This window comes from Camelus bactrianus, chromosome 19 (assembly GCF_048773025.1).
Source record: "Camelus bactrianus isolate YW-2024 breed Bactrian camel chromosome 19, ASM4877302v1, whole genome shotgun sequence".
NCBI classification, from domain to species: domain Eukaryota; kingdom Metazoa; phylum Chordata; class Mammalia; order Artiodactyla; family Camelidae; genus Camelus; species Camelus bactrianus.
This window is the reverse complement of record NC_133557.1, coordinates 21,229,729-21,247,179: the sequence shown is the minus strand read 5'-3', so window position 1 is coordinate 21,247,179 and position 17,451 is coordinate 21,229,729. Positions and strand designations below refer to the sequence as shown.

The 17,451-nt window shown below is 45.2% G+C and overlaps 1 protein-coding gene across 5 annotated transcripts in view; it reads right to left on the bottom strand.

The window, feature by feature from the left end:
• Positions 1-17,451, bottom strand: part of EYA2 (EYA transcriptional coactivator and phosphatase 2) — a 220,112-nt gene that overhangs the window by 153,676 nt on the left and 48,985 nt on the right. Inside the window, exon 1 of one of the 5 annotated variants that reach the window (XM_010958637.3) lies at positions 13,347-13,501. The exons of the other annotated variants lie outside the window; for them this stretch is intronic. Coding sequence (XP_010956939.2) covers positions 13,347-13,411 — 65 coding nt within the window. The 5' untranslated portion in view covers positions 13,412-13,501. Of the gene's footprint in view, positions 1-13,346; positions 13,502-17,451 lie in introns of those variants that run through there. 5 annotated transcript variants of the gene reach the window in all.

The window sequence follows — 17,451 nt, the reverse complement described above, 5'->3', positions numbered from 1 at the left end:
TATATAGCCGCTTGAGATGGGTTTTTTTTTAAAACATGACTCAAGTTCAGATGCCGGCATTTTATAATGCGTTTTCCGATATTCACTAGAACCACAAGAGGCAACCTTCAAAAAAAAAGCACCCAATGTGCGGTGACAACCAAGATGGGACCACACACATTCTGCTGATTTCAGGTTGGGTTCAGCAGGGCCCTGGAGCAAAACGCTGAACTTTATAGACTATTTCTCATGCAGAGCCATGAAACAAAAAACCCCAACCCACAACCAACAAAACAAGGTACAAAGCAAAACGACACAGTCTTACTGTAAGGGAAGGTCTGCCTTTGCCAGGGATGGAGAAGGTCAAGTGCTCGGGGCCATGGGGAGCCCCAGGACCTCCCCCACCAGGCAGGCAGGCGGCAGCAGATGGGAGGCAGCGTTCCTCGCACCGCACAGGTATTTGGCTTTGATCTGGTCCCTGACTTCAGCAGATACCACACCAGCACGGCTGCCTGTCACTGTTCCTCTCCCTCTTACTCACTCCCCCAGCCCATGGCAGTGTCCTGGACCCATTTTATTTTATTTATTTACTTAGGTTTGTTTTTTTCAATTTTTAAATTGAAGTGTAGTCAGTCTACAATGCTGTGTCAATTTCTGGTGTACAGCGTCATGTTTCAGTCATGCATATACATACGTATATTCCTTTTCATATTCTTTTTCATTATAGATTATAACAAGATATTCAATACAGTTCCATGGGTTATACAGAAGAAACTGAAATTGGGAGTTTGAGATTTGCAAATATTAACTCCTATGTATAAAACAGATAAACAACAAGCTTCTCCCGGATCCATTTTAAACCAGGGAGCAACTTGCTCTGAAGCTACAGAGCAAGGGCATTTTAATGTGAGTGAAAGGGGATGGGTGTGGGAGGAAGATATTGGAGAAACAGGATAAGAAACAAAACTAAAAAACTCAGTATTAGAACATCTTCACTCTCCCCCAATCCTTATTTCTGCCCCCATGAAGCACTGACCATCACGAAACTGAAAAATAATAATAATAGTCTCCTGCCACAAATACTGTCAAGGAACTAGGCACTGTGTTTTAAGTGCTTCTTCAGGTTTGAGCTCATGTAATCTTCCCAAGAACCCCCCTGAGACTGGCAGAGTTTAGATGCCATTTTATAGACACGGGAAGGAAGAATAAGAAGTTTAAGTCATTCATCTAGAATCAGCGATAAGCAGCTGAGATGGATTTAAAGCCAAGATGTCTGATCCTGAAGGTTCTACTCCTCCTCCATCTGCCACTGACAGCAGCAGATGTCTTAAAATTCATCTTCCCTAATGACGGACCTCCTCTAATTACATCATTACCCTGAAATGGAAGGGGCCAGGCAGTCATTCATTCATGAGATTATTTAAAGGTTTTTCTTCTTGTTTTGAGGTTAGATCAATTTTATGCAGTGAAAGTTTTTTGTTCCTCTCCCTTTTTTTGTAAGATGGTTTCATGGTGAGGGCTAGAAGTTTTTCTTTTTTTTACTGAAAAACCTCAATGATACACAAAAGCAAACAGGATGGTAAAACGAATCACTGAGCACCTATCACTTCAGATTCAACAGTTTTTGAGATTTGGCCACATGTGTCTCTTCTAAGCTTTCTGCGTTGGTTTTCTCTCTCTCTCTCTCTCTCTCTGACAAAGTTTTAAAACAAATTCTTGATGTCTTCTTTCTCCACCATGCTTCATTTGAAAATCTGGACACTCTCTATTATCGTGAAAGTCACAATCCTTCCTTGCACCATCTTAAACACAGTTCATCTTCAGTCTTCCCATTTTCTCCACAGGCTCTTAGTTGGTTTGTAAGACTCGGGATCTAAACAAAGGCTACACATCACACTTGCTGATTGTGTCTCTTCCATTTCTTTCATCTGGAATAGCCTCTCCCTTTTTTCGTAGACTATTGACATGCTGAAGAAAGTATTTTCTTTTACAGTATCTCATGGTCCAGATTTTTCCATTTCCTTCCTCAAGGTGTTGTTAACTCATTTCTCTTTCTACCATGTTACCCATGATCTTGCTTGAAAATGAGATTAGGTTTGAATTAACTGGGTGGGGGAGGCAATACTTCCTTGTGGTGCTGAGTCCTTCCTCTTGTATTTCATCAGGAGGGACACGATATCTAGGTGTCCCCCTCCTAGTGACATGATAGGAGTCAGCAGGTCCAGGCAGCAACACCCTGCTTCCTCCATGATGAAGTCCCCCTTCATCTAATGTTTCCCTCCACTGATGCTCGTGGCCCGAATCAATGATTTCCTTAGGGGTTTGGAAATTTTTTAAAAACATATTTTGAATGAAAAAAGTGATCCAAGAGTATTATAATCATATGAACGTGCTTGTGTAGCATCTAAACTCTTGCAAATTGCTGCCACAAATCTTTCTTCCTGGACCTTCCCAATCAGCCCGTGAGTGAGTGGGCGGTGCCAGCAGGAACCGGGAACAGCTGGGTGAACTAAGCAGACCCCATTGGGTGCTTGGGTTCAGAGCCCAGCTCTGCCACTTAACCAATAGTATGGGATCTTGCTTGATTTCTCTGCCTCAATTTTCTCATCTGTCAAATGGGAGAAATGGTACCACCACGACCTGGGGCCATTGTGAGGATGACTTAAGGCTTGTACAGTTCTTAGAACAGAATAGGACACAAAATCCACTCTTGTCTCCACCCTTCAAAGGAAAGAAACTGAGAGGCTGACAAGCTCCATAAATGTCCTGAGGTTAGAGCTAAGGACAGGCAGAGCTGAACAGGGAACAAATTTCACTCCCCTGCATTACGTTGTGTCAATGGAATGTTTTCCCACATTTTGAAAATAATTGCAAATAATTAGGAAAAACACCTCTGGGCCATAATGACTTAAAGTCGTACCTAAATGGCTTAATACAACACCAGATCCAAGGCCCTCCTTGACATGGGCCCTGAGCACCCCTCCAGTCTCATCTCCTGGAAGCTTGGCCCTGCCCCCATCTCCCGCAGGGACACGGCTCGTTTTGCTTTACTCAAACCACCCCATGGCCTTGCACGTGTTCTTTCCACCACACATCCTCTTCCCTAGGGCTTTCCCTGACTTAGCTGTTTTCTCAAATGTCACCTCCTCAGAGATGCCTTCCCTGATTACATTATCAAACTTATTTCCCCATCTCTCCAAACACGCCCCACCTTCTATCCCAACCCTGCTGTGTTTGTCTTTACAAATCTGGCCAAGATCTTAATACATGCTGTGTATTTACTTATTGGTTCACTTTCTGAGGGACTTTGTCTTGCTCACTGCTGAATCCTTAGCATCTAGTAGGGTTACTGTAATTGGCACTAACAGTCAGCTGATAAGTAGTGAATATTGAATAAAGTCCCGGGAATCATGCATGGAACCACTTATCAATAGCTCTTTTATATTTAATTCTTTTTTTAACAGAAGAAAAAAATTGCTCATGATAAAAGAGTTGAATAGAGCAGCATATCATGGAAAAAGAGAAATCCCCCCATCGTTCCACTGTTCTGTCCTAACCATCCGTCACAGTTTGAGGGATACCATGGTAGAGTTTGGTAGGTGATCCCCACTATTCTTTCTCTTCTCCCCTGCTTTTACAATCAAGGAATTTGTGATTTTTAGCACAGCATGCAGCCACCTAGAATGAACACCCCAGCTTTCCCTGAAGTCAGGTTGTGCTCAGGGGGCTAAATTATGGTCAGGATGGAATCATGAGCCATGCATTCAACATGCAGGTCATGTCCTTAAAAGAGTGAGGCAAACTTCCCCCTTTCCCCACCCTTACTTGCTAGAATTTGATGTGATAGAGTCATCTTGGGTCACCATGAAAAAAAGTGAAAACAAATTCAAAGGAAGACAGGAAGAATGGAAGAAACCTTAAGGGAGATACTGAAAAAAAAAAAAACAACAACAACCCACCAACAGTTCCACAGATATACACAAAGGTTTAAGTCACTTATTCATCCAATAAGCGATACAGGGTACCTATTATGTGCCAGGCTCTGATGTAATTCCTGGGAACATACTGGGGCGGAGGCAAGACAGATGGCACCCCGACTCCCACAGTCAACATCCTGGTAGATTTCACTGTGGGTCACGGAATTCACTCTTGCTGGTAGAATTCAGGTAGCAGATCCCGTTAGCCGAAGACAGACAGGACAGAGGGACATCCCAGCCAAATCTTCACACTGAGGAAGAGCTTACTGTGCACCATGCACTATGTTAGGTGCTTTATATATAATGGCTCATTTAATCTTCAAAATAACCTGTCAGGTCAACACTATTGTCCCCTGCCCCTTTTACAGAAGAGGAAACTAAGGACCAGAAAAGATTAAACAGCCTGCACAAAGATACAGAGCTTCCCAGGTGGTGGGCAGTAAAACATCATTCGGAGCAGAGATTCTTAGTAGGGGGTGATTTTATCCCCCAGGGGTCACTTGGAAATGTCTGGAGACATTTTTGGTTGTCACAGTTGGGAGGGTACTACTGGGATCTAGTGGGTAGATGTCAGCGATGCTGTTTAACATCCTACAACACACACGACATTCCCCACAACAAAGGATCCAAATGTCCAAATGTTCAAAGTGCCAAAGCTGAGAAACCCTGTTTTAGAAAAATGCTGTTCTAGGGGGAAAGAGAACTTTCCAAATGAACACATTAAGAAACAGAGAGGCAGTTTAGAATGGTGGTTAAAAACAGCCAAAAAACCTGAGTATGAATTCTGGCTTACCTGGACAGCAGGATAAGAGAGACGCTGGGAGGATGATGTGAGATAAAGTGCTTTGAAGAACACCTGGCACCTAGTAAGTGCTAGGCAAATGTTTGCTCATTCCACACAACGCACATCACAGTAAACCGTACAGACATGCATTGCTGCAATTCACAAGGTGTCTGGCAATCGTGACCCAGGAGGGTCAAGAATGTCAAGCCTAGGACCTCTCTGCACATCTCCTGGCCTCTCCTATGGGCAGGAGATGTCACAAACCACAGGTCCAAGCAACACAACTTGAGATGACCCTATCCAGAGCAGGAAGGAAGAAGGAAGGAAGGAAGTGGAAACGGGGACTCCCTTCACATGCCCTTTTCATTTTATCTCAGAGGAACATCTCTAACAGCATCCCCCAGCAGACATCCCCTGTGATGTCAGAACCGTCAGAACTGGATCATGCTGAAAACTTATGCTGTACACCAGAAACTGACACGTTGTAACTGACTAAACTACAATTGGAAAAAAAAAAAGAGAACTGGATCATGGTAAAGAGGCTTGGTCTAATCATTCTTCTTCCCTCTGGCCTGAGCACATGGCCAACCAAACAAGATCAGGGGTCTGTTGGCCCAGAAGAGGCGCTCCCGGCACAGGCTGTCCTGGAGGAATCCAATACATTGGTCAAGCTGATCTTCTCAATGTGTGAAGTAACTAAAAGCTGTAGCTGCCCCTCCAAGTGCCAGCTGTCATTATTAGTGCAGCCTCAGCCTCATCCTGCACCAGACACGTGCTGGCTGCTCCAGGTGGCCCTGCCACTCTCCCTTCACATCCCTCCAGCAACACCTGCATTCCACCAGTTGTCCCTCAAAAGCAGCAAGATCCTTGCCACCTTGGGGTCGATACACAGCTGCTCCCTCTGCCCTGGATTCTCACCTCCACCCTCCTTAGGTTTCTGCATAAATGTGACAATGTCACTGCCACCAGGAAGCCTTCCCTGACCACTGCCACCCACTCTTATTGGATTAGTTTTCACTGCACCCTGAAGTTTTTAATCATGGCATTTATTACCACTCCAATTAATAATTAGCTGGATATTTAGTTGTATGATGTTCACCCTTCCCATTGGATTCTGTGTATCAGTCATCAGCCATGTGTGGCTCCTGAGCACTTAAAATGTGGCTAGTCTAAACTGATGTGTCCAAACACACCCTGGATCTCAATGACTGAGTACCAAAAAATGTAAACTAATGCATTAGTCATCATAAAAATATTGATTACATATTGAAATGATACCAGTTTTCACACTAGTATTCATAAGAATATTAGATATATTCTGAATATGAATTTCACTTGTTTCTTGTTTTCTAACGTGGCTGCTAGGCAATTTCACATCACACATGCAGCTAGCATGGACGGTGCTGCTTGAGACCTAATATTTTCCATGAAAATAGAAACCATAACTTGATTGTTCCTGATCTATCCCGAGTGCTTAGAAGAGCCCAGAATATGTGCTGAGTAAACATCTGTTGAATGAATGAAAGAAAGAATGAACAAAATTTAAGAGATGGTAAGAGGTTGCCTTGTTCACATGCTGGTTGTCAAGAGCAGTTTGTTCGGACACTGCATTTTAAACCTCCTCCTCTTGCCTAGTCCTGGCCGACATGGGCACCGGCTCTCTCTTCAGGCCCGATCCCAGGTGACCACGGCTGGTGCCCAGCTTCCTGAGCCGAGTCCACGCCCTGAGAAAAGGTGAGGTTTGTGACAGACGTTGGCAGCCGCCAGGCAGCCAGAGTATCCCACAAACGCCAGCAGACAGTGGCTTGGGAAGTCTGTCAACCTTGACGGGACAAACACGTTCTAGAAAGGGCCACTTGTACTTGAAGGGGACGGCAGGGTGGACAGGAGCCAAGGCGGGCAAGGCTGTGCCAACCCAGGGAAGTCAAGAGGCCACGACCAAGTGACTGGAAGGCTGAACGAGCCTGGGCCTGAACCAACCAGGTGGGGTCACCTGCCTCCGTCCTATGCCAAGGAAAACAGTTCTCTGAGACGAGACAGGGAGAAGAGGGTAAAGCAGGTCAGACTCCGGCCCAGGCCCAGGCCCAGGGCCCCTGGGGACTGTCTGGGGCACTCTCGGAGGCTGCCCCTCTCCTGAGGCCTTGATGGGCCTGGGCTCTGGGCCCCCTGGGCCTGAAGCTCTAACTTGGGTCCACTGTTGGGTGGGGAGAAGGGATGTGAGGGCCCACGAGAGAAACCAACCTCTGTGTCTCAGCCCCTTTGAAACTGGTTCCAGGTGCTCAGGAGTGAACTGGCTGTGAGCTTGGACCCCAAGCTCGGCCCTGGCTCTTGTATTTCTGTTTGACCTTGAATAGTAAGACTGACAGCTCGTGCTCAGAAAGAGGTCTCCAGTGCATGCCAGGCTCGTTTATAAGTCCTTGACTTGTTAATGCCTGTGAACAAGAGCTAACACGGGTCCCACGTGTCAGGAACTCAGAGGGCATGCAGCAGAGGTGGAATCCGAACCCTGGCAGGTGGAGCTGCCATTCTGTTCACCAGTTATGTGGGTTTGGACCCCAGCTCTCCTACTTACCTGCTGTCTGAGTCTGGGAGGCTGCGATAGTACCAATAACTCTCATTTAGCGAGCATTCACCAAGCTCCAGCCGGTCACCGTACAAAGCATGTATTGCTCACTGAGTCCTCATGACAACCTTCAGCTATTTCAAACTCAGGCACTTTGGCTCCCCTGGAACCTTTACTGAAGCTGAAGAATGCAGACTCTGGAGCTGCACTGTCTGGCTGGTGTCCCAGCTATGCAACTTGATGATAGCTGTGAACTTAGCCTCTCTGGGCCTCAGTTTCTTCATCTGTAAAATGGGAATAATAGTACCCACCAATGGGGTTGTTGTGAGGGTACTAAATGAGCTAATACTTGAAAGCATTTAGCAGAGTGTCTGGCAAAGAGGAAGTGTTCCGAGAAAAGCCCAATGTCCGCCATGCAGGCAGTACCTGGGCCACAGAAAAGGTGACCAGTTGGGGTCAGGGCTCCCCAGGGAGTGGTGGGAGGCAGGACCTGAAATGCAACCTTGCAACCCTCCAGCCCCTCTTCTGCCCTGGAACTTCTTATGTGTACATGAAGCAGCTCCCTGTGGGCCCTACGTGCACTGGACACCACTTGGGTCTCATCCTTGTATCCTATGACCCAGTCCAGCAGCCCCCTGAGGGTGCCTTCCAGCCTCCATGGCCCCCCTCCCCTGAGTCCGTTCTCTAAGCTCCTGGAGTGAGATTTTTAAACATAAGTCTGACCTTGTCATGCCCCCATTAAAACTTCTTTAATGGCTCCCCATTGCCCTCAGGTTAAATTCCAAACTTTCACAGGGGCTCAAAACAGTGGCTTTCAAAATCTTTGAGACGCACACTAAGAAACACATTTTACAATGCTGTGCAGTGTACACCTTTATAAAACTTGAAATAAAAGTTTCAAGAAACCACATTGACCTCATGTGCAACACGAGTATTTTCTATGCTATTCCATTTTTTCCCGCCCCCAGTGCTGGCTGTGGCCCACTAAACTGATTTCATGACTCACTGAGGCATTCAGACCTGCAGTCTGAACAACACTGGTTTACGAACTCTCAGACCCAGGCCCTGACAGCCCTTCAGACTCATCTCTCCCTACCCACTTCTGGCAGCACAGATTCTGGTCCTGCTGAACCCCCTGCATCTTCTTCCCTCTTACCACTGGGCCTTTGCACATGCCGTTCCCTCTGCCTGAAGCACTCTTTCTGATTATTCATCTGGCTTAGCCAAAGGCCACCTCTTTAGGGAAACTCCCTGCCCGTCCACTGAACGTTGTCTCACCATCACCTATGACCTACCTTTAGAACTTCATGAATCTTAGAACCACCTTGGGTGGTTTTTTTTTTTTTAAACCAATGCCTAGTCCCAACTTCGAAACAACTGAATTAGGGGTGAAGCCTGAACATCAGCATTTTAAAAAAATTCCCCAGTGAGTATGGAGATTTGCTAGGTCTAGCAAATCACCCGGTTTCATTTCCTCCAGAGCACGGAAGACGATCTAAAGTAGTAGCTTATGTGTTTGCTTGTCTGGGATAACATAAACGGAGGGGAAAGAGTCTTAGGTTTCTTTCCATTCCTCTCTCTTCCCCAGGGGCTGAGGAAGGTTCCCTCCCACATGCTGCCGGCCCAATCTTAAACCAAACCTCCAAGGAGCGCGATGGAGATGAGCGGCCAGCTTTCTGAGGGCACCTCTCCAGCACTTCCTAGGATGCTGGCTTTCTTTCCCGTAGCTGCCAAAATGCTCACTTGTTTAAACTCACAAAATACACCCCAAATCCAGCAGGCTGAGGGGGTCCCACAGCTTGGGTGGTAGGATGGTGACTGGAGAAAGCCCTAGAGCAGAAGTTGGCAAATGTTTTCTATAAAGAGCCAGGGAGTAAATATTTAAGGCGGCAGGGGGTCACACCATCTCTGCTACAACTGGTCAACCCTGCCACTGCAGTGCGAAAGCAGCTCCATGTCAATGAATGTGCATGATCACAACTCAGTAAAACTTTATTTACAAAAACAGGCAGTGGGGCTGGATTTGGTCCTGGAGACATAGTTTGCCCATCCCTGCACTAGAGCACAGGGCTTAAGAGCTGGACCACTGAAGTCCAGTCATGGGACCTTGGGCAAGTCACTTAAATTCTTTGTGCCTCAGTTCCCTCACCTGTCAATGGGAACCATAAAGGGAACTGGTTCATAGGGTGGCTGGGAGGATTAAATAAGTCAATGCACATAAAGTGCTCCAGACGGTACCTGGCACCCAGTAAAAACATCAGGAAATCTTAACTACTCTGATTATTACTACCCAGAAGCAGACCGCCTGACATCAAATTCCAGCTACTCCTCTTACTAGTTGTGTCCCTTCAGCAAAGGGGTCTCTCTCAGCCTCCATCTCCTCAGTTATAAAGTGGGATAATAATGGTGCCCACCTCCAGGGTTGTGGATGAAATGAGCGTACAGACACCAAATACTTTGCCAAGTGCCTAGTAAGTGCTCAACAGCCAAAGTCAATAGCATTACTTTCCAGAATGATACCAACAGGAACATTAAACAAACCAGAGCAAAACTTGGGTGCGTTGCAGCCCCAGCCTTGAGCTCAGGCAGCGGACCTAGCCTGAATCTTGTAGGTGTGGCCAAAGGGGCCCTTTTTAAAGTTGTTTTCTTGCAAGCCTTTCCACACCATCCCTACCTGGGATTTCAAAGGCACGGAATAACACAGGGCAGGCAGTTTCCACGTGCCTCCGTGCCATTCCTCTGCATCCAGAATGCCTCCTGACTTCAACGAGATGGGATGCTTGGAGACTTCAGAGAGGAGACACCCTCACTAGCGGCTGAGTTCTGGGTTCAACAAGTGGACAGTGGTGGGGGAGAGGGTAAGAGAGAACCTTCATTCTCTGACACTTTCATATGCCAAAGTGGGGGCAGTTGAAGCGAGATGTGCATGAGTGTGTGTGTGTGTGTGTGTGTGTGCGTGTACGTGTGAGAGAGTGTGTGTGTTGGGGGTGCAAGTAGCAGAGTGACGTAGGAGGAGGGAGAGGACACTGCTGGCCGTGGCAGGTGGGGAGGAATGCAGTGTAATTCTGCAGGGGGACAGCATCTTCCTATGATCAGCTAAAGCAGCCACTGGGGGTAATTTTGCCCCAAGGGGACCCCGGGCAACGGCTGGACGTTTTTGGTCATCAGAACTGGGGAAGGAGTGCTACTGGCATTTAGTGGGTAGTGGCCAGGGGCCAGGGATGCTGCTAAACATTCTACAGTCTACGGGACAGTTCCCCTCAACAAAGAATTATCCAGCTCAAAATCTCGGTAATGCCAACGTCTAGAAACTCTGAGCTAAGGGAAGGGGTTTTACTGTATACAGTGACGGATGCAAGTGCAATTAGCTTTGTGACCCTGTCATATTTATTTTCACATATTAATTTATCCACTCAACACTTACTTCCTGAGCATCTCCTATGTGTTCGGTGTCAAGGAATAACTGGGGTCCCTCGTGGGAATGTTATCTTTTATTTCTATATTGCTACTACCTTCATGTCAACCATCAGTGGAAAACTGTATATTGTGTATGTTCATGGTTTTTTGCATAATTATAGAAAACATGGGCTCAGATTCATCAAACATCATTAAGTTTTATTGCAACCAGGCATGTTTTGTCTCCCTGCTTCTCATTTCCTAACTCACGATTGGAAGTTGGCTAGAAACGAAGTTGGCTTGGCTAGGAACTTGGATTTTTTCCCTTCTGGGAACAGGAGAATCCATGGAGAATGTTAGGCAGAGGAACAACTTGGGAAGAGCCTAGCAGGCAGCAGCATGGCAGGTGGCACGGAGGGAGGTGCAGGTACAGACAGGAGGACTCGTTTTATAGACTAAAGTCCCAGTTTAGGCAAAAAATGCCAGCGCTACAACTAAGGGTGTGACGCCCAGAACAGTGTTGGGTGGATCCAGAGCTATTTCTGAGCCATTTGGACAAACCTTAGTGATGGATGCAACTGGATGCAAGAGGGGAGGGGCCAGGAGGAGGCAGTGAGACCTCAGGGTTTCTAGCATGAGCCATGAGTGGATGGTGAGTTCACAGCCAACGGGAGGAAATCTGGTAGAACATCTGGGAGGACAGAGCAGGGAGTTTGGTTTGGAACATGTTGCAAGATGCTTATGTATTTTATTCTTAAGAGATGCTCAGGAAACTTCTCGGTGCATTAGTTTCTTGTATTAGGTCTTAAGAGCATTACAGTATCAGAACAGTATAAAAACACATGCTTACAATAACCAAGGTAGCATTTGTTGCTTCCTCCATACCAGGCCAGATTGTAACTGCTTTATCTTAATTTAAGTCATTTAATTCTTGAGACAGAGATGCTTATGTGCTCACCAAAATCCAGCTTTTCTTCCTCTCAACAGAGATCTGGGCTATTGCCCAGCCTTCCTCGCAGTTAGATGAAGTCAATGACTGAGTTCTGGATAATGGACTATGAGCAGAAGTGCTGTGTGTAATTTATAGGCCTTGCCTGTAAAGACTTTAACACTTGATCGCTCCCTCTCTTTCCCTGTCCACTTGCTGATTGGACTAGCCTCTGAGGAACCAGAGGAGGTGGAGCCCAGGTCCCTGGTGGACCACATCCAGGACACAAGTCTACCAGGAACAATGTTATTGGTCTTTAAGAGAGTAAGAAATCAGTTGTGATTGTGGTAAGCCCACAGATTAGAGGATTTATTTGTTACAGCAGCTAGCATGACCTTAACCAATACAGGCAGTCTATCCACACAATGGAATTTTATGCAGCCACTGAAAACATTAAACAAGAGTGATACCAGTTGTCTTGGAGGCAATTCCATGCATATTATTAAGCAAAAAAATAAGATGCTAAGTATGCGTCATATATTATTTGAAAAAAGCAATCAGTGATTCCTCTTTCCTCTTTGCAACACTTAAAATAAATAAATAAATAAAAAATCAAAACCCAACTAAAACCAAACCAAAATCCACATGTTTAGAAACCCAAGAGTATGGAGAAAAATGTGGAAGGCTGAAAAGTCAGGGACTGGTGAACTACGATCTGAAGGCCAAATTTGGTCCACTACCTGGTGTGTAAATAAAGTTTTATTGAAACACAGCCATGCCCCTTGGTTTATATATTTCTATGGCTGCTTTCTTGCTGTGAAGACAGAGGTGGGTAGTTGTAATGGAGACTGTGTGGCCTGCAAAGCCACAAATATTTACTCTCTGGCCCTTCACAGAAAAAGTTTGCAGATCCTTGCACTAGATGACCAAGATAGGAAGACAAAGATCATGCTACCAACACCGATGAACCACTACCAGTAATGAGGTGGGTGAGCTCTAGCTGATATGGAAGAATGTCCACCATACAAAAGTGGGAGGTAGGAAGTCACGGTGGGCAGTCTGATTCGACTTTTTGTAAAAAGAGAACAATCTGACGTTGTAGGACAGTTTATGTATATATTAAAACACATCTGCAAGAGGACAGTCCCAACAATTACCAATGGTCTCACTGAACAGGAAATCTGGGGACTGCCCAGCTTTTACTTCATATATTCCAGCCTCATCTCTATGTTTTATGATGAGCATGTTAATTACCTTTGTAATTAAAAATAAGACCAATACAGAAAAAAGCCACAAGAAACCTGAACCCCAAAGAGCATAAAGGTAGTTGGTGAAGCAGAATTTGTGGAGGGCATTGCTTATACTTTTTCAGACTCTAAATGCCAGGCTGGGGCCTGGGTGACACACAGTAGGTGCTCATTAAACCTATGCTGACTGCATGAGCAAGCTTCAAAGAAAATGAGTAACACAGCAAAAGAATGAAAAGAAGAGAAAAAGAAAAGGAAACGCTACCTCCCTCTGCTCACCCAGCAGCACCTGGAAATCAACCCAGGTTGAGAAGATACCCAGAGGACGCGCTGACATTTTGGTCTGACCTTTAGAGCAGCCAAAGGTACTGCGACTGCTTCTTCTTCACCCTCAAATCAAGGCAAACCACCAAACAAACAAACAAAACCCCAGAGTAAGTCCTCTGCCAAAAATGTTCAGCCCGCAGCTCACCAGTCCAGCCTCCTCTTGCCATCACGTGCGCCTCGTAGTGAGAACTGAGCATCACTGGTGCCCATTTCCCTCTGGGTCCGGTTCAAGGGTGACCTGGACTCACAGCCCTGCTCGAGGCTGAGAAGGAGACCTTGAGGAGGATCAGGCAGCTCCTAGTGTTTCCTGGTACTTGAGGAACAACACGTAAGAGTTCTTCAGTTACTCATCAGCTCGAGGAAGGAGCCTCATGTGTATGTTATTGCTGTTTTAACATAGGTCACATCAGCATGGTATTTCTGGAAAGAGGCAGCATAAAAATTATATTAACATGTTCCTCAAAGGGAGCTAGCTGCCTGGAGCCTGTTTGCTACATAAATCTTTTGTCCATAAACCACAAGTCAAAGTGAGTTGGAATTTAGAGAGAAACACAGCTGTGTGTGTTGTGAGATTGCTCCTTTACTATAAGCCCCTTCATTTACTGATTTTATTTTTCTTAATTGTCCCCCTTTCTTCCTTCCTTCTTTCCTTCCTCTCTTCCTCCCTCCCTCTCTCTTTCTGTCCTTTCACAAATATTTGTTGAACTTTGACTACACTGTGACGGTACCATATTCCTTAGGATTGGGTATCATAACTGGGTTAATGAAGTGTGGTGGTTATGGACACAGCTTCTAGGCCCCTCCTACCAGCAAGGTTAACTCAGTCACTGAGCCCGACGACCTGTGTTTCCCCACGTGTAACATGGGCTTAACAGTAAATCTGCCCCAGAGAATCAGTATACGTGAAGATTAAATGAATCAGTATAAGTGTAACACCAAAAAGTAGTTCATTACTAAGAAACAAAGAAACATTAAGCTATTGTGATTACTCAACTGTTTCCCTTTTTCTTCTTCCAAGTTTTAATGTTAGAAATAATGTTAAAACTTTACTTAATGTTAAGATAATTCAAAAAATAGAGTTCCAGGACTTCAAACATGGACTGTCTTAGAGTGGGATGATATTTGAAAATTGAATGACTTGAGTTGTGCAAAGCTGAAACAGAATGAAATGGAAATATTGATGAAGTCTCAATTTCTGTGCACTTAGACACAGAGTGTCACCTTTACCCTTATTCCCCTGGGGAAATGCCTTGTGTTTTGCATCTTAAAGTAGCTGGGGGTGCGAGCTCTTCTATAAAAGTCTTACAATGTCCTGTTTCCATGCTAGCGAGGCTGACCTGGAGTGAGGTTCTTGCAGAGTGAGAGTGGGCACCGCCGGCTCCAGGCGATCAGCGGGGCTGGACTGGCAGGAGTCAGCCCCACACTCTGGAAGAAGAGCTCCAGGAGGTGACTCAGGTTGGGGGCCAGCCTGTGGTGAAGACTGGGCTTCTCTCTTTCTTTGTGCACAGCCTTCCTGGGTCCCACCATCACCTCTAAACAAGCATGCATTGATAGTTATTTTGATTATTTCAGTGCGATGCACTGTGTTAAGCACTTTGCACTCACATGGGCTCTGGGACCAGACGTCTGGTGCACATCCCAATCCAGTACTCACTGTGCACAAGCCACGAGGCTCTCTGTGTCACGCTTTCCTCATGTGTCCTATGCACATTACGACAGTACCTACTTCATAGAGAGGTTGTGAAGATTTACTAATACATGTAAATCTCTGAGGACAGGGCTTGACTTTCGGTGAGCTGTCAGTAAGGGATAAATATTACAGTGACCTCGTTTGAACTTCCTGGCAACTCTATGAGGCTGGAGCTATTCTTAGCTTCCATTGTGCAGATGCAGAACTGAGGGAAACGGAGGTTGAGACCCTTTGCTCAAAGCCACACAGTGAGTAAGTGGTGCAGCCAAGGCTGCAATCAAAGCAATCTGCGTCACCCTTAGCCTCTGTGCCACACACAGACAAATGCGCCCAAGTCTTAAAATGGATATCAACTTACACTTAAAAGTATCAACTGTTTGAGCCAATCTTGAGCAGTCCGTTCATTCCATAAATATTTACTGAGCATCTACTGTGTACCTGAGAGGATTTGGGGATGGAGCTACCCCTAACATCTAGCTCCGCGTGTAGTCTGAAGATGAAGCCCCAAAAGTGGAGGAGAACAAAATCAAGTCAAGAGTCGGAAAGCAACTGGAAACCTGACTGCCTCATCTGAGCCCTGAACCAGCTATACCTGAATACAGATCTAACCCTGGACTCTCAGTTCCTTGAGCCCATAAATTCCCTTTACTCTCTAAGCCAGTTTGAATGGGGTTTTATGTTAGTCTTGACTATGAGAGTTGGTTTGGCCCAACTTATTCTCATACTTAGCAGGACAGTTTCTAAAGTGTTAAACCTTCTCTATTCCCCAATTTCAGTCTTAGTTTCAGATTGTTTCCCATAAAAGAAACTGGGTCGTCTATGTTTGGGGTATCACCTTACAGAGCACATTATAGTGCATTTCCAAGTTAAACCCTTAACCCCTTAAAAACACGGTCTCAAATGCCAACTGCAATTTAAAATCTTGTCTTTGAGATAAATAATATGGTAGATATTAATGCTGTTTACCAAATATTTCAGGTTTGTCTTTTGAAACTTCTCCATCCTATTTAAAGTTACAGTCACGTGAGTTGCTTTGGCCAAAGAGGTGCTAAAGGGAATGACAAGTGACCCTCCTGGGAAGAGACTTGGAGAGCCAGTGTGTGGTGTTCTGCAGCTTCAGAGTCCCCAGAAGCCCCAGGAAGGACATGGAGCAGGAGTAGTAAGTAAATGTCTATTGATGTAAAGTTCACTCAGATTTGGGGCTATTTGTTACTGCAGCAGAGTCAAAGCTATCCTGACTGATGGCAACAGAAAGTATGAGAGTATACTGCATGTAGTAAGAGCCAGTGCTGTTTCCTGAGACTCTTATTTATATACATATTTTGTGTGGTGATGGTGCTGGTGTGGAGGGGTATGTTTTCTGTGTGCGTGTGTGGTTTTTCTTTTTTATGTCATTGCAAGGTTGTAATAAATGTGTTTCTTATTGAGAATCATAGTCAAAAGTGTTTAAAAGGGGTAGTCTGGATCTTGGGAAAAACTGAGGGTCCAGAAAAGAACGGGGAAACTATTTGGAGACAAGAGAACTTGGGAGAAAAGCTCTAAGAAGCTAAGTTTGGAGGGGTTGGTGAGAATGCTCTTCATGTACATGAAAAGAAAGGGCATCTTCCAGCCCCTCTTGAACTCTCAAGGGCAGAGCTCAGCAAACATTTCTCTATGAAAGGCCAGACATTAAGTATTTTAGGCTTTGCAGGCCAAGAGGTCTCTGCAACAGAAACCAATGGACTCAATTCTGCCAGTGTAGGTAGAAGGCAGCCATAGACCACACAGAAGTGAGTGGGCGTGGCTGTGTTCCAATAAAACTTTATTGACAAAACAGGCAGCTGGTCAGATTTGACCTGTGGGCTGCAGTTTGCTGGCCCTTGCTCTAGGGGATCAAACAAAGCGATACAGACAGGCTGAAATGTAAGGACCTGCATTTTAGATCCACAGAAGAACTAAAGTTGAGTTCCTATTAGAAGAACGAAGGCCCCATCATCCACATTACGAATCAGTAAACTACTGCTCATGGGCCAAATTCTAGCTGCCATTTGTTTTCATAAAGTTTTTTTAAATTTATTTTTATTTTTATTAATTGAAGTATAGTCAGTTTACAATGTTGTTTCTGGTGTGCAGCATAGTGATTCAGTTATACAAATATATATATCTCCTTTTCACATTCTTTTTCATTACAGGTTATTACAAGACATTGAATATAGTTCCCTGTGCTGTACAGTATGGCCCTGCTGTTTATCTTTTTTACATATAATAGTTACGTAAATAAAGTTTTATTTGTTTAGGTGTTGACTGTGGTTGTTTTCATGCAACGGGAGTGAAGTTGAGTAGTTGCAACAGAAACCACTGGACCGTAAAGCCTAAAACATTTACTACTTGGCTCTTTACAGAGAATGTTTGCTGATTCCTGGCCTAACCGGCCTCACGTATGTGCAGGCTCACGTTCAAACCTTAGGGTGGACCCAGGGCCGTATCCAGAAAAATCCTTAGAACAAAGGGAGCCCCAAGCAGAACAATATTTTTAATAAAGTAAATAGCGCAAAAGCCAAAAACGAATCAAAGTAACCCC